Below are 22,870 nucleotides of genomic sequence, written 5' to 3'. Positions count from 1 at the left end.
GCTTTGTACCTGAAAATACTTAAAATAGCTTCGCCGGCCTCTGCCCCTTCCCGTTCCCTGCCTTCTTTTCTTTTGCCAGCTTTGGCTAGTCAGGCCACCTGGGAGATTTTGGCCACAGCAGTGCAAATGTTGGGAACTTCAAGACTGACTTACTGAAATGCACTTTTGTAGATTCTGTGGAAACGGTAGTTAGTACAGAATTCTGCAGCACGGTTGCTGACCAGAGTGAGGTCCTGTCGGCATATTGCACCTGTGCTCAGACATCTGTGCTGGCTGCCATTTTGATACCAGGACAAGTATTGGACTATAAAGGTTTTATTATTGGTTAATAAAACCCTTTAAGTTTACTTAAAGGATTGCCTTGCCCCATATGTTCCTGCATGATGGCTTCGATCAGCAGAATTTGCACTCTAGTAATGTTTGTTCCACAACTGAGAATAGTTTTATTTTATTGCACTTTGGAACTTCGTTTAGATTTTTTTTAAAAAAATTAAGTGGTATATAAATGTTCAAATGAAAACATACAAAATACAGTAGTACCTTGGTTTGCAAACAGTCTGGTTTGCATACGTTTTGGATTACAAACTGATCAAACCCAGAAGTGCGTGCCCTGGTTTGCAAACTTTTTTTGGATTACAACCCATTTTGGGGGGATTACAAACAAATTTTTTTTTGGGAGGCCCATTGGTGAAAGCGCACCTTGGGTTATAACTTGTTTTGGTTTACAAACGGACCTCTGGAACGGATTATGGTTGTAAGCCAAGGTACCACTGTATAAATAAAATTAAAAATTGAGAATAGTAGTCACAGCACCTAATAAGGGCACTGACTTTGTGATATCTTATGTCTTGTTTCCAGTGCTCCTAATCCTGACCTTTATTCCATGCGTTAAGACTGCAATTCTCAGCCTACTTACTTGGGAGTAGATTCCATTGAACTCAGCAAGGTGTCCTTCCGTGTAGACCTGTATAGGACTGCACTGCAAGCCTCTTCCCCTTTCTAGCAGTTCCTACCTCATTCATTTCATATTTGGGGATTGAGAAGGGAACAGCTAGAACCCCAATAATTTGCATACTGCTGTGATGTAGCTGTAAAAGTGATTTAAATTGAGCTGGTTTCCCCTGAAACAATATGTATTAGTCAATCGGCCATAGCAGCTTTCTTGCTTTAAAATAAATATTTAATAGAATTATTTAGTTCGTGATCTGATCATGCATATTCAGCAACATTTACTATCTCCATCTACTAACTGGGGTGTGTGTAGGTAAGGTAAAGGGACCCCTGACCACTAGGTACAGTTGTGACCGACTCTGGGGTTGCGGCACTCATCTCACTTTATTGGCCGGGGGAGCAGGCGTACAGCTTCCAGGTCATGTGGCCAACATGACTAAGCCACTTCTGGCGAACCAGAGCAGCGCACGGAAACGCCATTTACCTTCCCGCCGGAGCGGTACCTATTGATCTACTTGCACTTTGACGTGCTTTCAAACTGCTAGATTGGCAGGAGCAGGGACCGAGCAACGGGAGCTCACCCCGTCACGGGGATTCAAACTGCTGACCTTCTGATCGGCAAGTCCTAGGCTCTGTGGTAATTGTAATTTTGGGGGCCGCCCTGTTAGATGGCAAAGTTTCTTTCTTCACTTGCTTCAGAATGGGGTCAGCTCAGTCCTGCTGCTGCTGCATTTAGAGCTTTGCTGCTCATTCTCCTGAGTTGGGGTGGGTGGGGTGGATTTCTGCCCCCCCAAAACCTTGCTCTATGATCACCGTTCTGGCTATCTGTGTGTGCATGCATGTTCACATGAGTGCAGACACGAAGGGGAATAATTTTGAACCTAGACAGCCCAAGGACCAGCTAGAAGTTGCTCACAGTTGTGCATAACGGCAGTGGGGCACACTGCCAGCACACTGATCACGTTCCTTCCTGAGCAACTTTCTGAGGGCTGCAAGACAGTGGCTCGTGGGGCCAAAGAGCAAAGTTGGCAGAGTAATGAGAGTGAATTTTAGCTTTGTTGAATATAGGCTAGTTTCTGCACAGACACACACATGACCCCTCTCTGTCTTCAATCCAGCCAAGCAAGAAGCATCATGAGAGACATTCTAACCAGGTGAAAATACTGGCCTGGGGAAATAGGGAGTTTAGGGGGAACTTTTGGCCCCTGGGACTGAGATCCCACATCTGTAGGGTATAGTACTGACCAAGCAAATGAACTACTTAGCTTGTATTTCTAAGGAGAAGTGGAAGTATTTCCTCACTGGTTCTTACTCAATTCAAAATGCAAATATATGTATTTATAGTTGTAAATGTGATTCTGGTGCTTCAGGGGGGTCACTGGGTGGAGGGAGAGTTTTTGAACAGAGAAACAGTCAGCAAGGCAAAGGTTGACACCTTCCCTGCTCCTCGTAGCTGTCAACTTTCCCGTTTTCTTGCGAGGAATCCTATTCGGAATAAGGGAATTTCCCTTAAAAAAGGGGAAACGTTGACAACTATGCTGCTCCACAGCCCGCCACTCCCCTCCCACCTCTTCTGCTCAAAATTACCATCAACCGCTTTTCATTTACACTCACCTGAGTACATTTTTTAAATAAATAAATAAATAAAACTTTTAAAAGGATCAACTTGCAGTCCTATATCTACATAGCTAGGAGCAAACGCCATTGAACTGAATGGGACTTGCTGAGTAGCTGTCGGAAGAGTCTTGCAGCCCAGTTCTGATCAAGGACAAAAGAAAGGTGTGTCTATTGGTTGGGTTAAAGATGTACTAGCAAACCATAATTTTCCTATAAAATAAAAGGAATAAATAAAGGTGTGTGTATTTCTTGGGTTAAAGATATACTAGAATATACCACAATTGCCCCTATGAATTGTTAACACCCAGAGCAGCTTGGAATGGCAGGGACAGTGACTTGCAGTTCACGTGCATGCATGCGCTAGAGGTGAACATGCAGCCGCTCAGGTCTCTTGAGATGTTAAAGAAGGCGCCCCTTAAACTCTCCCCCTCAGAAGCAAAATAGGGGCAGAAATTTTCTAGGGTCCAACAGTTTGACCCATGCAGCAGCTTCCTACCCACCTCCACCGTCTCCACCCCCATCGTTCTGCCCGGACACTGAGGTCCAGCTCCGAGGGCCTTCTGGCGGTTCCCTCATTGCGAGAAGCCAAATTACAGGGAATCAGGCAGAGGGCCTTCTCGGTAGTGGCGCCCGCCCTGTGGAACGCCCTTCCATCAGATGTCAAAGCGATAAACAACTACCTGACATTCAGAAGACATCTGAAGGCAGCCGTGTTTAGGGAAGTTTTTAATATGTGACATTTTAGTGTATTTTTCATCTTTGTTGGAAGCCACCCAGAGTGGCTGGGGAAACCCAGCCAGATGGGCGGGGTACAAATAATAAATTATTATTATTATTCCTACCCTGAAGCATTGCGTGGGAACCAACTGGAAGCAGCTCCCATTGTTATGGGGATAATATTAGTCAGCCCCCGGATTGCCAGTTTCTGCTCCTTCTTTGTTTTTTGAGAGGGAGAAAGGCTCTTCTTCTGCCTTGTGAGCTGCAGGACGGGTTGAAATCCAGAAGTTTGATGCTGTATACTTCAGGTACTTGGGATTGCTTGCTTGATGGCATGCTTCCTCCAAGCTTCTCCTAAGCATCTTCACCAGGCAGAGGGCCTTCTCGGTAGTGGCACCTGCCCTGTGGAACGCCCTCCCACCAGATGTCAAAGAGAAAAATACCAAACTTTTAGAAGACATCTAAAGGCAGCCCTGTTTAGGGAAGCTTTTAATGTTTAATAGGTTCTTGTATTTTAGTGTTTTGTTGGAAGCTGCCCAGAGTGGCTGGGGAAACCCAGCCAGATGGGCAGGGTATAAATAATAAATAATAATAATAATAATAATAATAATAATAATAAAGTGGTACCTCAGGTTAAGAACAGTTTCAGGTTAAGAACAGACCTCCGGAACGAATTAAGTTCTTAACCAGAGGTACCACTGTACTTTGGCATGGAACCCGTGGGCCGCACACTGCCTTGTGCATTGGGGGGGGGGGGGAGACAAAAAATTGAAGCTCCCACCCCGGCCCTCCTTCTGCCTTCACAAAGCGAGGCTCTGGCAGGGTCCCAGAGCCATCCCACCTCCTTCCAAAAATTGAGAAAGTACAGTGGTGCCTCGCAAGACGAAATTAATTCGTTCTGCGAGTTTTTTCGTCTTGTGAATTTTTTCGTCTTGCGAAGCACCACTGTGCATTGACGGTTTCCCATAGGAATGCATTGACGGTTTTAAGAAAAAGGCGCAAGACGTTTTCGTCTTGCGAAGCAAGCCCATAGGGAAATCTGTCTTGCGAAGCAACTCAGAAAACGAAAAACTCTTTCGTCTTGCGAGGCATTCGTCTTGCGAGGTACCACTGTACGAAGGAAGCTTTGGGAAGGAGACGGGAGGACTCTAGGACCCTGTCAGAGCCCTCAGTCCTGCTTGCCAAACTCAGCCCAGGTTTGGGGGGGGGGGCATCAAAAGTTGCCTAGGGCTGCCAGTAAAGGCCTTGAGGGGCCGCATGTGGCCCCTGGGCCTCATGTTGGAGCACTCTGCCCAGATTGCAAACTACTCGAGGTAGAGATTTGTCCTTTTGCACTTTGGGGGTTGTAAGAACATAGGTCTGTGCCTCTCTAGGTGCCTATAGCCTGAAATCCAACACAAGGCAAATCACAAGAGGAGGTGGGAGAAAATGGACCTGGGGATTTAAAGTGCCATGCACACCGATGGCTGGACATGAATGAAAAAGAAACGAAAAGCGCTGTTTTGGGACCAGGGCCTACATAATCTTTTCTATGTTCACACAGAACTCAGTTCTCCGCTTCTGTGAAACGATATCCTATTTGCGTCAGCGGAAAATCCCTCAGACCTCTGATATGCTCTGGCATGCTGGGGTGTGTATGTGTGTAAAATCCGTACTCTTTATTTAAAATAAACAAGTTTTAAAGCTTGCTGTGGTGTGCTTTGCATGGGGCTGCCTTTGGAAGCCAGCCAGAAGCATCAGCCAGAACAAAAAGCAGCAGCTAAGCTTTTGACGGGTGTGGGGTGTGGGGTGGGGAAGGGCACTTCTTGTTGGGCATGCCAAATAATAATAATAATAATAATAATAATAATATAGTATTTATACCCCACCCATCTGATTGGGTTGCCCCAGCCACTCTGGACAGCTTCCAACACACACAAAAACATAATATAACATCAAACGTTAAAAACTTCCATCCCCTAAATGCCTTTATAATCCTACCTTGCCAGTGATGTCGTCTGTGGAAACCTTCCTGTGGGTTCTGCCACCAGCTGCAATGAGTGTGTGTGAGTTTGTGTGGTTCCTGGCCTTTGAAACCCCCTGCCACAGGACACCTGTGTGTCTCCCTCTCTGATCTTATCCTACTGCCAAGTGAAAAGAGTTTTCTTTTCCAGCAGGCTTTTATTCTGAGCTCCGTTAACTTTACCGGACTCTCCTTTGTTCTAGTTTATAACCTTGTTCTAGTTTATACCTGCTCCTTCCTTTTGTTTGACTCCTTTATGGCCATCTTTGCATCGTGCTGGGTTAGCCGTGTGATTTTTCATTTCAAAATTGGAAAGGCAGTGGGGGGGGGGGGGAGATGAAAAAACTAAAACCTTGGGAGATCCAGAATTTGATTTCCAAAGGTTGCAAGAAGGTGATGGAGTGCTGATTACCCAGGAAGCAGTCTCCAGTTCTGAAAAAGCGGAAGCAAGGACAGAAGTTTGCACCTTTTAAAACCTTTATCTCTTATCTTAAATCTGTTTATAACCTAACACCTGTATTTGCACCTCCACAATGGTTGCAGATAAAAGGTAGACTTGGGGGAAAGAAATAGATCCTCCACTTCCGTTGATGAAAAACTGTTTAGTGTGTCAGAGTTTAACAATCCAAGTACAGTGGTACCTTGGTTCTCAAACTTAATCTGTTCTGGAAGGCCATTCCAAAACCAAAGCGTTCCAAAACCAAGGCGTGCTTTCCCATAGAAAGTAATGCAAAACGGATTTATCCGTTTCAGACTTTTAAAAACAACCCCTAAAACAGCAACTTAACATGAATTTTACTATTTAACAAGACTATTGATACATAAAATGAAAGCAATAATCAATGTACTGTACTATAAAATAAATAAGACAGTATTGTAGATGATTAAAATTAAAATTAATTTTTTTTCCTTACCTGCACTGATGATAGTCATTGTTTGGATGGGGGGGGGGGTATCCATTTCCGCAGTCACACAATCAGTCAATCAGTCAATCAATCAATCAATCAATAGCAGATGTGGGTTCCACACAGTCACAAAAACAAATCAACCAAAAAAGCCTCAAAAACAAAAACGCAAAATAAATAATAAAAACAAAAGCGCCAAACTTAATCTGTTCCAGAAGTCTGTTTTACTTCCAAAATGTTCAAAAACCAAGGCACTGATTGGTGCAGGCACCTCGGAAACAATATCCAACAGCTGCATCGGATGTTCAGCTTCCGAAACATGGTTGAAAACCGGAACACTTACTTCCGGGTTTTTGGCGTTTGGGAACCAAGGCGTTTGAGTACCAAGGTGTTTGAGAACCAAGATCCACTGTAGGTGGGTTGTGTCCTCAGAGGTGCCCTACACACCAAAAGGGAAAGGGATTGCTGGTTTATTGACTGCAGGTCATGTTTGAGGTGACTTGTAGTTTGCAACCTGCCTTAGATGGGGATGAAGAGTCAGGTGTGCAGCCTGGAAGTCAGTGCTCCTGGATTTGCTACTCTTGATGGAGAGGCACTTGGATGGAGTGGCCAGGAAGACTTTTTACCAGCTTCGCTGGCTTACCAGCTACAGCCCTCTCTTGAGGAAGGCCTCATCCATTTTTCTGCTTGTCCTGCCGCTTTCCCCCAGGGAAACCTGATCTTACCTCTGAATCAGGCTTTTATGGATTGACGTTTGCTCTGAATCAGCAACAAAGAGCGGATTTTCTTGGGGAAAGTGGTGAGGCAAATGAAAAACCTGCTCAGACTTGTGCTTTTCTGAAGACAGTTCAGAAACTTCAGTTGGTAGGGGCTGACAGAGAGCCTAGATCAGGGGTCAGCAAACTTTTTCAGCAGAGGGCTGGCCCACTGTCCCTCAGACCTTGTGGGGGGCCGGACTATATTTTTTTTGGGGGGGGGAGTGAATGAATTCCTATGCCCCAGAGATGCATTTTAAATAAAAGCACACATTCTACTCATATAAAAACACGCTGATTCCCGGACCATCTGTGGGCCGGATTTAGAAGGCGATTGGGCTGGATCTTGCCCCCGGGCCTTAGTTTGCCTATCCATGGCCTAGATGGAATGTGGTCCCTGAACTGAAAAAGGTTCCCCATATACTGTACATATTTTTTTAGTTTTTTTATTTTTGGAACAAAGCTGAGTTGGGGGCAGATAAGGAAGTGGGAACCACCTCCAGGAGTCTCTGTCTGACTCTGCTCATCATGGACCATGGGCAGTAGAGTCCACCTTCCCATCTCGCCGTTTTGCTCCATGGAAGTTTTTCCTGGGTCTCAAACACAAGACAAAAGCTCTTTGACAGCTCTCCCTGGCACCATGCCTGGCTCCTACTGCAGGCTGGGCCTCACTGTTTGGTTTTCTGGGGCCCTCTTCACGGTTTAGCCTCTCTTATCTCGAATGGTTTGTCTGTTTTGGGCGATTCCTTGCCCTCTTGCAGAGCGTGAGTTGCAGCTCTTTCAAGGCAGCTTTGCCAGTCTCTCCCGCAGGATAACCTTTTGGCCCAACTGCTGTTTGCTTTGGGTTTTCCGAAAGCCTCTTGCTGACCTGGTTAACTGATAATCCAGGCTATTGCGAGAAAGATAAAGAGATGCAGGCAGCAGCAGCAGCAGCAGCACTGTTACTCCAGGACTTAAGCAGCTGTGTAACAGGATAAATCGCTAAAGCCCAGTGGCTCTCTTTCCTCTCTCTATACCTGATCAGTGTGGTGTGGTTTCAAGATCTTAGGGCCCTTTCTTTCTTTCTTTTTTATATATAATTTTTTATTAGTTTTTTATAACATATTTTCAGCAGTAATTAAACATACTTTTACATCTTATTCAAATTTTTGACTTCCATCCATCCTGCCTGAAAATTTTCCAATCCAATCTCTCAGTATGCATTTCTTATCTTCCCTATTACATTTCAAACTCATATCTCTATCTTTCTACTTTGTAACACTTCGTATATTTCTCCTTGCAAAAGGTATTGTAGTCCTACTAGCGTAATTTGTTGATTACAGTTGCTCTTCAAATAATTAATATACTTCTTCCAATCTTCTATAAATCTCTGGTCCCGCAGATTTCGAATCCTTCCTGTCATTTTGTCCAATTCTGCATAGTCCATTAATTTCGTCTTCTGTTGCAGGGGGGTGGGTAAAGGTAAAGGGACCCCTGACAATTAGGTCCAGTCATGACCAACTCTGGGGTTGTGGTGCTCATCTCGCTTTATTGGCCGAGGGAGCCGGCATACAGCTTCCGGGTCATGTGGCCAGCATGACTAAGCCACTTCTGGCGAACCAGAGCAGCGCATGGAAACGCCGTTTACCTTCCCGCCGGAGTGGTACCTATTTATCTACTTGCACTTTGACGTGCTTTTGAACTGCTAGGTTGGCAGGAACAGGGACCAAGCAACGGGAGCTCACCCCGACGCGGGTATTCAAACCGCCGACCTTCTGATTGGCGAATCCTAGGCTCTGTGGTTTAACCCACAGCGCCACCCGCGTCCCTTATGGGAGGGGTGGATAGGGGTATCCTAATAACTCTCAGCACCTTTAACTACCCTGCCCAGTATTCTTTGGGGGGAAAGCCATGACTTTTGAAGTGATATAACCGTGTGGCCCGCCAGGGGGCTGCATCCAGAACCGTTAGCCACAATCACATTCCCATACGTATGCCAAAGTTTTGTGCCACAAATCTCAAGTTGCACAGATCCTTGGTATAGTTATTGAGGGAATATCAGACATCAGGCGGGGTTGTAGTTAACGCAGCTGTTGCCCCTGACACCTGACTCTCGGTGTGCCTGTAGGGTTTTGCACTCTTTCCAAACAAGTCTTTGCCTTAGTGGCTGGTACATTTTTAGGTACATGAGGCAACTCCCATTTGCTTGTGTAAGGTGGAGGTGGGTCTACGGGTGGCATGTGTGTGTGGCGGGGGGGGGGGAGGTGAGGTGAGGGAGATTCCCTCTCCCCAGCCAAGTAGCTTTCTTTCCTAGGCATCAGGAAGACCCTTATTCCCCGTAGCTGAGGGGCAGACCATCTGCCTTGCATGCAGAAGGTCGCAGGTCCAATCCCCGACAATCTCCAGGTGGGGCTGGAAGAGACTCCTGCCTAAAACCATGGAGAGATGCTGCCAGTCAGTGTAGACAATACTGAGTTAGATGGAGCAATGGTCTGACTTGGTACAGTCATACTTTGGGATGAATACGCTTCAGCTTAAATATTTTTGGGTTGCGCTCCGCGGCGACCCGGAAGTAACGGAGCACGTTACTTCCGGGTTTCGCCGCTCACACATGCGCAGACGCTCAAAATGACGTCATACGCATGCGCGGAAGCGGCGAAACGTGACCCGCAGACGAGCAGTCGCGTCTTGCGTTCGCTTCAGGATGCGAATGGGGCTCTGGAACGGATCCCATTCGCATCCAGACGTACCAGTGTATAAGGCAGCTTCTCCTATTCCTATATTCCTTCACCTCATTCAGCCAACATCTCTCCCCCTGCTTCCCTGACCACATCTTAATCCCCCAGGTGTGCTTCAAGCACAACGCTTGTAATGACTTAAACTCAGCCTAGTATTAGTGTGCTGTTTATTTATTTTGTTTAAGTTTTTTTTGTTTTGTTAAATATGCCAATTCCCCTTTGAGACAGTGAGTGAATTCACCTTGGATAGAATAAATTTCCCTTCTGATTTATCTCTTTTGTCTGTGTTAACTCTTGGGGTACCTCCAGGTCCCAACATCAAACGATCCCTAGAACTGAGTGTCTGGATTGCATGTGAGAATTGCAGGCGTGTGTGTACGCTGCACACTTAATAACTCTTGGCAGGTTTTGTGTCGCTGAACAGAATGTGGGCTTCCAGCCGGAGCATTTTGTAACCTTGCTCTCTGTCAAGGTCTAGGGATCTAGGCCCTCGTGGTTGTGCATCTGCTTGGCATGCAGAATGTGTCCCAGGCCTCTGTTCCCAGGTGGGTCTGGGGAAGACCCCCGCCTGAAACTCTGGACAGCTGCTATCCGTCTGCGTAGACACTTATGAGCTGGACAGGATAGTGGCTTGGCTGTGTCCTGTGTTATGTGCTACGATCACCACCTAATGGTTGGGATACAACCTGTATTATTCTGTGTCTCCCTCCCCTTCTTTTTCTGCAGCACAAAACCAATGCATGAGAAAGCAGGGCTCATGCACAGCCTGGACAAACTGGAGGCATTACACAAGGAAAAGAGCTTGGATTCTCCAAATGGCAGGTGAGTGTGGTTTCATTTATTTACGTTTTGCTTTGTTTTTTAGAGGGACTGAGTTCATCTCTCTCTCACACCCCCACACCCCACATTGCTTTCCCTTCCCTTTCTGCTGGGATCATATCTAATAGCTACCATCTGGGTGTTTGTAAACTGGGCTCAGTTGACATTAGGCGAAATCTGATGTGCTCTTACTTGGGGGAGAGCTCCATTCAAGCGCATGCTTAGGATGACACTTCAGCTGTAAGAAGTCAACACAAAGGGCCGAAATAAGTGTAACGTCAATTGCACAAATGCGATTGGGTGTTTAGCTTTTGTATAAATGTTGTGTTTCGTTTTCCCCGTCTAAGGAGCAGCTGCAGGGAGGCAGCACAGGATCAGGACCGTGGCACACAGGGAAGGAGAAATCAACCCTCCTTCCCCATACTTCATTACCATTCTGCCCTGCCACCAAAATTGGTCGGCCCTGGGAGGGGAGCCTCTGTAGAACCAATACAGAATATAGGGCTGTCGCTGGCCACTGTTCACAAGGTGTATGTCTGGACCCACATCCTGTGTGTCCACCAGCCACATGTTCCCTATGCACACACCCTAGAGATTTAGGATCTTTTGCTGGGGTCAAAATGCGCATTCCTTACTAATGGGTGTTTTTACTCATGACCTTGTACCTAACAAAGGAGTTCACACACCAGGAAAGAAAGAACGGTTGGTTTGTTACATGTAATAAAGGAGGCAGAGTACACAGATGCTGCTTTTTGACAGCCTGGTTGCACATAAACAAGCAGGGAGTCATACACAGTACATAAACACCTTAGATCTAAAATGGATCCCTAGCTACCCAAATGCCTGGAGAGTAGGTGCAGCAATCTTCCACAGACCCATGCTAAAGAAGGAAGAGGAAGGGGGAGTGTGTACCTGTCCTGAAGTAAGCGGAATGTAAGTTAGGGGTCAGAGATCTCTGCCTTCCTTGCGAGAGTTATGTGGCCCCCGTTAATATCCTGTACAGTGGTACCCCGCAAGACGAATGCCTCGGAAGACGAAAAACTCGCAAGACAAAAGGGTTTTTCGTTTTCTGAGGTGCTTCGCAAGACGGATTTTCCTAAGGGCTTGCTTCGCTAGACGAAACGGCCCTGCCTCTCGTGTCATGGCGACGGTCACTGCACGCACGCTCGCTTCCCCGCTCCTCCGGCTCCCTCCCACCTTCCCGCTGACGGTTGGTGCCTCGCGCCGCTGCCCACCCCCCTCGCGCGCTCCCCTCAGAGAGCCGTTGCCGCCAGCGCCTCTCTCTCCCTGGAGTCGCACTCCTGAGCCCCGCCGCCCTCCAGCAGCCGCGTCGCACGGTGGCCACAACACGCGGGTGAGTCTGAGGTACCGGCTGCGGCAGCTGTCCTGCTTCTCCCTGCCCCTCCCCGCCGTTGTCAGTGTTTAAATGCAGTGGTGCTTCGCAAGACGAAAAACTCGCGGAACGAATTAATTTTGTCTTGCGAGGCACCACTGTACAAACAAGGCTCCAGCATCTCTCTCACCTGTTCCCCCAGTGAAGCTGGTGGAGCTTGTGAACTACCCAACCATGCAAATCTGAAGTTTAAAATACCATTTGAGGGCGAATGTAACTACGGAGAGGAGAAGGATCTTCGTGGATGCATGTGTGTCACAACACCTTCATGCTGCTTTTAAGAATTTCCTACAAACTCCTAGTGGCTTTCTATTTTCTTTGACGTGGAAAGGACACAGCCCTCGTGAGATATGACTAACAGGAAACATACAGATAACCTGTTAGTCATGTCTCATGAGGGTGATGTCCTTTCAACTTCAAATGTGACTTTACTTTTGGGAGGAAAGTCTACGCGGAACCCGATTCTTTCTTACAGGAGGTGATAGCGAAACTTTTCTGGTAGAACGTAGGATTAGTGTGCTAATCTTTTACAGTAAGGGTTAGGGGGGCAGAGTTAATAACCTGCCTTTTCAGCACGATATGGTCAAACAGAACAAAATGCAGCATAAAAAGGAATGGAAAGCAGAAAGACGGAACAGTAGCCAAAAGAATCGATTAGGTAAACTGAACTTCAGAAACCTGTCCTGAAAGTGCAGGTCTTTTAAAGCCCGTCTTAAAAGAACCAAGACCTCTAATTTGGCAGACCTCAGTAAGTCAATTACGTTTGCAGACCCCAGAATGCCCTCCTGGCAGCCGACACCACCAGTTTTGAGCAGGATCTTGATAAAAGTGCAGGTTTTTTGTGTGTGAGTATGGCCGTAGGGATGCCCATCTGTGGAATCTCCCTTTGTCTTCCAGCCTGCACCTGAGTGATGCCATAAAGGAGGAGGAGTTAAAGAAATGCCGCAGCGAAGTCACGGTGAGTTGGGGAGGTGCAGGGTGCTGGTTTCCAGGACTCTGCAGCCACTGCCCTTGGCCTGGCCGGATTCTGCTTGCTTTTCCCTTGTAATCTTTCCCCCCTGCTGGACTGAAAGCTGCCTCTTGCATCCTGGTCCTGCTGCTCCACCTTCTGCTCTTAGCTTAAACTTCACAGGAACTCTGGCCTAGTGACACCTGCTAGATACAGTATTTACCTTTTATGGGCTCTCTGCATGCATGCTTTTATTGTTGTCATCGACTTCTCTCTTCAGGTGCTCTATGGTGGGGGGCGGGGAGGTGTCTAAATAATTGTTAGGCATTGCAGAAGGAAACAAGCTTTGAGCAGACAGCACAGGAATAGTCATCTTTCCATATAAAGCAGGAACGTTTTCCAGCCCAGGGACCGCATTCCTTTCTGGGCAACCTGCTGAGGGCCACATGTCAGTGTGGGCGGGCCAGAGACAAAAGGAGGCGGAGCAACAAATGTCATCGTTACCTTTGTGCAGTAGGCTAGTGGGTTTTACTTCCCAGCACTTTACTATCCGGACAGTGTGTTCTTTGTCTCCTTTCTGAGCTCTTCATAACGGGTCCTGGGAGGAGGAGGACATGATGAGGAGGATTTAAGTGAAAAGGCTGCAAGAATGGTAAACCTGTGGGCAGACTATTTTGCCCAATATCTGCCTGCTGCCAGTACACTCGGGCGTCACCTCTTTGATATCCTTAGCTCTTTTCGTGTCTTTTTTTTTTTTGTCTAGCCTCCAAATAAATACAACTCTCAGTACCACAAGTTGTTCAAGGACATCCCTACCGAGGAGAGTGTGCTGAAAGGTGAGTGGTAAACATTGCTTAAAGGGAGGAAGTGAATCATAGAGCTGGAGGGTAGTATTGGAGGCTGGCTACTCTGGCCTGGCGGTTCATTTCTGGATGAGGCTCTCAACAATTAGAGGCATTCTGTCTGAAGCCACCTCCTAGAGGGCAACCTTAGCCCAGAGTGTCCAACCCACCTGGTTTTCTGAAGGCCAATCTTGATGCGACACAATAAATGTAATGAGTAATCGCTCGAATGCTTTTTGAAAAGTAAATTGCAGGAGCAACATGGACCTGGATCTTAGCATGGGGGCTTGTGGTTGCCAGCTTTGCCCATCACTGTGTCCCCATTGGAGCAGGGGGAGAACCTCAATTTGCCTTGTTGGTGAGAAAGAAGTTCCAAATAACAGACGCATTATCAAAAAGCGTTTGATAATGTGTCTTGGCAGTTTTTGATAAAGAGTATGGGACGCGGGTGGCGCTGTGGGTTAAAGCCTCAGCGCCTTGGACTTGCCGATCGAAAGGTCGGCGGTTCGAATCCCCGCGGCGGGGTGCGCTCCCGTCGCTCGGTCCCAGCGCCTGCCAACCTAGCAGTTCGAAAGGACCCCCGGGTGCAAGTAGATAAATAGGGACCGCTTACCAGCGGGAAGGTAAACGGCGTTCCGTGTGCTGCGCTGGCTCGCCAGATGCAGCTTGTCACGCTGGCCACGTGACCCGGAAGTGTCTGCGGACAGCGCTGGCTCCCGGCCTATAGAGTGAGATGAGCGCACAACCCTAGAGTCTGGCAAGACTGGCCCGTACGGGCAGGGCTACCTTTACCTTTACCTTTATGGAAGCAATGGGGATGGAGGGATCACTTATGAAGGGCATAAGAGCTATATATTCCAACCAAACAGCTAAATTGATTGTCAATAACAATTTGACTGAGTCATTCGATACTGCGAAAGGAGCGAGACAGGGATGCCCTCTATCCCCCTTGCTGTTTATAATGGCGCTAGAGGTGATAGCAAATAGGGTGAGGGAAACATCGGAAATACGCGGAATTAAAATTGGGTCCAAGGAGTTTAAATTGAAGGCATATGCGGACGATTTAGTATTATCTTTAGAGGAACCTCAAACCAGTGTTGGCAAAGTATTGGAAGAATTGGAGAAGTTCGGAAAATTATCAGGATTCAAATGGAACAAAACAAAGACTAAAACGATGGTGAAAAATTTGGAGAGGAAGATGATAGAGCAACTAGAACAAAAATATGAAATCAAAGTAGCAAAGTTCCAAATAACAGGGCTGAGGAAACTTTGGTCCGTGGGCCAGTCTTGACCCATCAGGAAGACCAAGCTGACCGTTGAGGCCATTTCCTCCAAACCACACCCACCTTCCAATCAGCTGGTGTCACGGGGGGGGCAACAGCTGATGGGGTCCCCTTGGAGGAATGAGATGGTGAAGCAGACTCTGCCCCATGGGGGAGCTTTTGACCACTGGGCGGGGCCACCCACCTATCCGTCTCCTGATGCCATCGTGACACCAGCCACCTGTCAGAGTAAATCTGCAGTGGTGGGAAAAGATAAAGATCTGATTCCTGCCTCCTGTAGAATAATAATAAGACCTTCCTTAGTACTAACAGAACATCATAAAGTAGTAGGCAAGTTTCAAGTTCCCTTCCATTGTGCCTTTTACAGTGGTACCTCGGGTTACATACGCTTCAGGTTACAGACTCTGCTAACCCAGAAATAGTACCTCGGGTTAAGAGCTTTGCTTCAGGATGAGAACAGAAATCGCGCGGCCGCGCGGCAGCAGCAGCAGGAGGCCCCATTAGCTAAAGTGGTGCTTCAGGTTAAGCACAGTTTCAGGTTAAGAACGGACCTCTGGAATGAATTACCGTATTTTTCGCTCTATAAGACGCACCAGACCATAAGACGCACCTAGTTTTTGGAGGAGGAAAACAAGAAAAAAATATTCTGAATGTCAGAAGCCAGAACAACAAGAGGGATCGCTGCGCAGCGAAAGCAGCAATCCCTCTTGCTGTTTTGGCTTCTGGGATAGCTGCACAGCCTGCATTCGCTCCATAAGATGCACACACATTTCCCCTTACTTTTTAGGAGGGAAAAAGTGAGTCTTATAGAGCAAAAAATACGGTAAGTACTTAACCTGAGGTACCACTGTATTTTATTTGTAACCCCAGTGGTATATTCCGAATCTCCTTTCGTTTATGTACAGCCGCTGCCACCAGCAGGGTGCATTGAATCTTGACTGGGGGCAGACTGCTTTGGGAGGGGATGTTTCCGTCCCGCAAAGAGGACCAGCACACCCTTTCACACGCTGCCTTGTCTCTTTGCAGTCTGCTCCTGTGCTCTCCAGAGAGACATCCTCATCCAAGGCCGCCTCTACATCTCCCCAAACTGGCTCTGTTTCTATGCAAACCTTTTTGGGAAGGATATCAAGGTGAGTCAGTAAACATTAGCAGACTAAAAGAGGAGTCTGTTCGATGGAGATCAAATGAAGTGGCGACAGTAATAAAAACCACCCACCAAATGCTTGAGCGCAGGAAAGTCTGCCTACTTGCTTTTTCAAACCTGTTGGCCAGTCAAACTTTGATTGACGCATTGGTCGTGCCTTCTCCAAGTGTTGCCTCTCAACTGCAGCATCTCAAATGTAGCACAAGTTCCGGGGGAAATCTGATATCTATGCTTGGAGCTGCTGGCTGCAGGGCGGGGGGGAAAGCCCTTTTAAAAAGTAAATATTTATTTTTGTTAGTTTTCCAAATTATTACAAATCTGTCCGAATTACTTTAATTTAATACAATTTCTTAAAACCAGGTTTCCAACTTCTATTGCAAACATATGTCCATCTCTTCCTCATGGTGCCACATCTTCTCATCTTTAATTTCCGTTTCAGTCATTACTTGTTGTTGTCCATTCTTACAGCAGCCATATTTTCCTCCTCACAGACAGCAGCTCTGTCATCTCTTATAAATACAAAATCCATTTTTGCGTGTGCAGTCTTTCATAATCTTCATGCTGTCTCAAACCTAGAGTGCTGAATATTATCTTCCTTTGTTCATTCTTTGCAGCCCATTCAGTCTAAGGTCCTAGGGTGCAATGTTTGCCAAATGTTTACATTCCCACTTCCACTGCCCACCCCTTAGATACAGGCCCTTGACCCCACATGGTTTGGGGGCAGAGACTTGCCCTGCCTGTATGCTTGACAGGTGCTCTGAACGTGGGGTGCCCCTTGGGCTTGGCCCGAAAGGCAATCCTGTTCCTCGGCTTCTTTAATTCAGACAGGAGGCCCAACTCTGTCTCTGCTCCGAGCTCAGAACACCACTTGGGTCGCTAGAGGCCACCTCTGCTACCTGAAGACCTGAACTGAGGTTGGCTTTCGGGAGACACGCCAGCTTGCCTCTGCCCATAGCTCCAGATTTGGGATCTCACTCGCCTGAGCCTGGCTCCCCACTCGCCATGGCAAGGTGGACAAGCAAGATGGTTGAACCCAGCTTTCTAAGGTGCAAGGACATCTTATGGAAACAAATGTCGCTTTTTCGTTTTGTTTTAAATCTTCAAAGCAAGCTTCTTTGGAGGCAAGGCCTGTGTCTGGCATAAGAGAAACCATAGCTGAATCTGATAACAGTGCAGAATTCTTGCTGCTTTCCTTGATTTACAGTTCTGGGGTTATCTGGTAAACACTGCCGTTGATGGGTAACGCTCGTCCATATTTAGAACAGACTTCCTTAAAATGGTGCCGAACGGCTGAATTATTTATATCCTGAGCGCTACCTATTTAAATAAACATTGCTCAGGAAGAAGGCTGCTTCCAACTCCACAACGTTCAGCCCATTTAGCAGGACTCTTCTGTCGTTACATTGCAATTTATCTAACTGCAGCCTTGAACTTTTCCCTCCGACTGTTTATTTTCCTTAGATTGAGGGTCATGTCCATAATCTGTGGCATGTTCTTCTTTCTCCCTCATGTGCTAGGCACTAAGTAAAGGAGATGGCTTTTCTGCCTTGATGTCAGGAGCCAGAGTCAGGAATAGCTCAGCAATAAAAACAACAACACTGGAGTCAGTGAAGTTAACGCTTTATTAGAAGAAACCCAAACAGCACAGGCCTAGTGATCACGCCAGCTCTTCCCAGTAGGTCTTGCCCCAATGAAGCAGTTGCAAGGCCTGAAAGTCCCCACCTTCCCACCGCTCTCTAAGGCTCCTCCCCTGGTTCCTCCCCCAGCAACCTAAGGCTCCATCATCTTATCTCTCGTTGCTCCTCCCTCTTCATTTCTCTGTGTGTTCTGGGAGACCAGGGGGAAGGGGAGCTGGTCACAGCAGGAGGGAGAGACTCCCTGGCTTCTTCAGCAGCCTGTCTCATCTCTGTCTCCTGGCCCCACTCCTCTCCTGCCTCTGATTCTGCACCGCTCTCTGCCGCAGCCTCTTCCTGCTCACTAAATCCTGTTGCCTCTTCAGCTTCTGACACCTCCTTCTTCAGGTCTTCTCCTTCTTCCCCCTCTGACCATACGTTTGTCGTCCCACCACCAATCCTCTGTCTCTGAGCTTCTTCCCCTGGGGGTTCCCCAGCTAGTGCCTCCCACCACTCCTCTGGATCCAGCCTGCCCATGAAACTTGAGAGTCTTCCTAGGCCTTTTGTTTTATGTTGAAAGCCGGGTACATTTGCTTCATGCCAGTCCCTCCTTTACTGCATCTGTGGTGCTTGCTCTGACCCAGCACCCAGCATAATGACAGCCGTACAAGCCCAGCGGAGGAGAGAGGGAACCTTGCCCTGGGAAAGACTTGACCCCTTTCTAATCTCAGCCGTTTCTCTGGGGCTGATGTGTCACTGCCCTGCACCCTCAGGCTGCTGCAAGGGGCTCCCTGACAACAGCAATGCCTGCCAGGGCTTCTGCTGTGGGTCCCCAGCAGCTTCATTTGTGGTCACTGTCCTAATTCTTCTCAAACGCAATGGTCTGGAAATTGCACCATTACAGAGCATTTGGAGATGATGATGATAATAATAATAATAATAATAATAATAATAATAATAATGGCCCTGCCATGAAACCTGGCATCCAGCACACGCTTATTTATGGGAATTCTTGCCCCCCCCCCCCCCCGGATATATAGCAATCAGTCTCTGCACTGTGTCAGACTATTGATCTATCTAGCTCTGGGTCATCTACATCTGCAGCAGCTGTGCAAAATTTGGGAAAGGAGCCTTTCTCAGTTCTTCCTGAAATGGGGACCTTCTGCCTGCTTTGCCACTGAGCTACGTGGTCTTTTCCTGCAGCTTGGAATTACTATAAGAAGTTGCATAACCGATTTCATCAGAGCCCATGATGGGGCAGAAAACGTGTACTGCAGGCAAGAGCAATTATCTGATGCTTCATTTCAGCCTCTGCAGTGCCTTCTGCTTCATCTGTTCACAGCCTAAGTATTTCCAGCCTTTATTGACAGTGAGCAGAATGTGGGTAGGAAAAGCTACTCATGGGTTGTTGTTGTTGTTTTTAAACACCAGAGTTTGACTGGCCGATAAGGTTAAAGAAGCAAGTAGACAGACTTTTCTACTTGCAAGCATTTGATGGGTGGGTTTTTAAAGGTGCCCGGAATTGTTAGGCGACCCCCATATTCCCCTCAACAAAGCTACAATTCCCATACTGGTTTTAACAGCCAGTCCCTCTTCCCAGGGAACTCTGGGAAGAAGAAGAATAATAAGAAGAAGAGTTTGGATTTGATATCCCGCCTTTCACTCCCTTTAAGGAGTCTCAAAGCAGCTAACATTCTACTTTCCCTTCCTCCCCCACAACAAACACTCTGTGAGGTGAGTGGGGCTGAGAGACTTCAGAGAAGTGTGACTGGCCCAAAGTCACCCAGCAGCATGTGGAGGAGCGGAGACGCGAACCCGGTTCACCGGATTACAAGTCTACCGCTCTTAACCACTACACCACATTGGCTCTCGCCAGTGTTGCTCTCTGGGGGTCTCCTCACAACTCTCAGCACCCTGAACAAACCACAGTTCCCAGGATTCTTTGGGAGAAGCCACAAATATTTAAAAACTTTCGGATGGCAGGAGCTGTTTGACAATGGAATCAACTCCCTCAGAAGAAGTTGGATGGCCATCTGTCGTGGGTGCTTTAGTTGAGATTCCTGCCTTGCAGGGGGTTGGACTAGATGACCATCGGGTCCCTTCCAACTCTACAGTTCTGTGATGCTAGGAAAGTGATAGGAAACGGCTTTAAATGTGTAGTGCAAATGCGGTCTTACTTCCGGTTGTGCAAGCCTCCTCTCGTCGAAATCTTTGTGGCTTGTTTGCAGACTGAATATGGTTAGGACTTGGGTGATGATTCTGCAACCAGAAATTAATGACCCAGGGAGTTATCGTGTGTGATCCCATGACTTCAGCTCTTGGCTCGCGCACAAACTACATCCATTCTTCTCCGTTTCAGGTTGTCATTCCTGTTGTCTCTGTCCAGCTGATAAAAAAGCACAAAACGGCTCGCCTGTTGCCGAATGGACTTGCTATCACCACCAATGCCAGCCGAAAGGTAAGAGACGCAGGCAAAAATCTGTACTATTTGAGGTCAAAGCTGTGAACATTTTCACCTATAAATACTTGGCCTTTTAGCCTCTACAGCAATAAATCTGCTGTGTTTGGGGGTGGGGGTCAGGGACATTAAATGCCCCTGTGCAGATATCCCATGTAATCTGCACCTAGGAATGTACGGAGTTGTCTTATGGCCCCGCCCACTCCAGGCCTGCAGCTTCTGATAGGTTACTCCCAAGGGAATGTGGCCCTTGACAGAAACTGGCCTAAGGAATGGGAGCTTGTGGCATTCCGGGCATTGTTGTGTTCCAGCACCTATCAGACCCAGCCTTCATGACCGACAGCTAGGGATGATGGGAGTCGTAGTCCAACAGCCTCTGGAAGGCCACAGATCGGCCTCCCTGGCTTTGAGCCTTGGGTCTGCAGCGCAAATCAAGACTTCTCCACATTTCCACCCAGCCCTTCAGAACTCCCCCGGTGCGAATCGTGTCCCTGTACGATGTTGGGTTCAGTCCCAGTCTGCCCTCTTCATGGGTTACATCAACTCGGAAAGGAACGGGAAGTTGCTGGTTGTTTCAGCAGAGTCTAGTAGGCTCCACGTCAGCAGCTAACAGGTTCTAGTGCACTTGAGGCACCCATTGACTTTTGCTGGTGAAAGCTTATGATGCAAATAAATCTGTTCGCCTTAGATGTGTCATGCAATTCCCCCCCCCCCCCACTTCATGTCCTTGGCATTTAGGTCTGGAGGCAACGATTTCCCACTCAGTACTTATACTGTATATGGTTTTTGTTTGTGTGTAAAAACCTGCTGCGTTGTTAATTATTATCTAGTGCCCTTTACTCCCTGTGTCACATCGGGGATGGAGAACCTGTGGCTCCCTGGATGTTGACTCATCAGCCCCAAGCAGCATGGCCCAAGCATGAATCGAGCTGTAATCCAGCTTCTGGAAGGGCCACAGCTTGCCCATCCCTGCCCCACATGAAAGGATTGCCAGCTCTTCTGTGGTCACTGTTTCCTCACCTTTGGTTCTGCTAGCACACCCTCTTGAAGGCGGATGGTCCTCCTTACATCGCCTTGATATCGATGCTTCCTCAAATCTTGCGCCATGTTGAGTTCAGTTGACATCATGTTTGAGATGAGGAAGCTGGAGCTCCCATCTTCAGCCTGTTCATGCACAATGTACCCACCTGCTCCCTGTGGCCAAGTGTGGCACTAGTTTTGCCACCCTTTCTTGGACAGGGTGTGTGAGAGAAGGGTGCTCAGAGCACAGAGGGCAAGGGGAAAGGGCGATGGAACTACTACAAATGTGGCATCTATCTCCGGTGAGAGCAGGCGCTCACAATATTTATTTGTTTAAAACAGGCTTGGGACTCCCAATGCCCACCAGCCCCTGCCAGCATCAGGGATTTGGGGAACTGTAGTACTACAGCTGGGGCAGGGAGCTTGGGTGTAACCTTTGACGCCTCCCTTTCCATGGAGGCGCAGGTTGCAGCTGCAGCAAAGGTGGCTTTTTTCCATCTCCGCCGCATTAAGCAGTTGGTCCCTTACCCTTCTCGCCCTGATCTGGCCACAGTGATCCACACGACGGTCACCTCCAGGCTGGATTATTGTAACTCACTCTACACAGGGCTGCCCTTGAAGCTGACCCAGAAACTCCAGCGGGTACAGAATGCCGCGGCGAGGCTCCTTACGGGATCACATTCATCCAGTGCTTTACCAACTGCACTGACTCCCGGTGGAGTACAGGGTCAGGTTTAAGGTGCTGGTTTCGACCTTTAAAGCCCTATGCAGCCTAGGACCCACGTACCTTCAGGACCACCTCTCCTGGTGTGCCCCACGGAGGACCTTAAGGTCCACAAATGACAACATTTTGGAGGTCCCAAGCCGCAAGGTGGTTAGATTGGTCTCAAGTAGGGCCAGGGCCTTTTCAGTACTGGCCCTGACTTGGTGGAACGCTCTGTCACAAGAGACCAGGGCCCTGCGGGACTTGACATCTTTCTGCCGGGCCTGCAAGACAGAGCTGTTCCACCTGGCCTTTGGTTTGGACTCAGTCTGACCCTTATGTTTCTCTCCCCTTACGGTTTTGATCTATGGGCTAATTTTAAAATGAGGCTGCATTTTAAATTGCATTTTAACCTGCATTTTAAATTGGTTCCCCCCACCATTATGTTTTTATTGTAATTTTACTGGTGTTAGCCGCCCTGAGCCCAACTCTGGCCAGGGAGGGTGGTGTATAAATAAAAATTATTATTGTTATTATTCCTCCAAATGTTCCTGAGCTGTCTGGGCTTTCTGAGGTTCATGGGAGTTGTAGTCCACCTACATCTGGAGGACCAGAGGTTCCCCATGCCTGCCATACAGCATCTGACGGGACACAGGTTCCCCATCCCTGGTTTTAAAACATTCTAACCCTGCCTTTCGATTAAGAAAAAGTTAAGTTTTGTGGCAACAGCTTATGATTCAGAATAAATAACATGAAACAATGTCCATAAAATTGCACAGCAACTTGAGCACAGGAAATGAAGGCTACGCCTCTGGTTGAAACCCTAGAAGAGCAGGGGTGGATGGAATGTGGTTTTTCGAACTAGGCATGTTCACCACGGCTAAATGAACTTTTGCTATTTTGGCAGCCGCCTGATGGGTTTTCCAAAACTGAAACTCATGAAACGCTTCCAGATGCATGCGTGGCTTCCATTTCAAGCCAC

At 47.6% G+C, this 22,870-nt stretch overlaps 1 protein-coding gene across 7 annotated transcripts in view; it reads left to right on the top strand.

Annotated features, from left to right (window-relative positions):
* GRAMD2A (GRAM domain containing 2A) overlaps positions 1–22,870 on the top strand; it is a gene marked incomplete at its 3' end in the record, with an annotated part of 67,250 nt that overhangs the window by 28,345 nt on the left and 16,035 nt on the right. For all 7 annotated transcript variants that reach the window (XM_083412182.1, XM_083412179.1, XM_083412184.1 and 4 more), the window contains 5 exons: positions 10,391–10,486; positions 12,774–12,834; positions 13,589–13,661; positions 15,977–16,080; positions 20,067–20,165. In XM_083412182.1, the coding sequence (XP_083268308.1) occupies positions 10,401–10,486; positions 12,774–12,834; positions 13,589–13,661; positions 15,977–16,080; positions 20,067–20,165 (423 nt within the window). In that variant the 5' untranslated portion in view covers positions 10,391–10,400. The remainder of the gene's footprint in view (positions 1–10,390; positions 10,487–12,773; positions 12,835–13,588; positions 13,662–15,976; positions 16,081–20,066; positions 20,166–22,870) is intronic.

Source organism: Podarcis tiliguerta, assembly GCF_965153285.1.
Source record: "Podarcis tiliguerta genome assembly, chromosome: 14".
NCBI lineage: Eukaryota > Metazoa > Chordata > Lepidosauria > Squamata > Lacertidae > Podarcis > Podarcis tiliguerta.
Note: the sequence above shows the minus strand (reverse complement) of the source record. Positions and strands in the feature narration are given on the sequence as shown.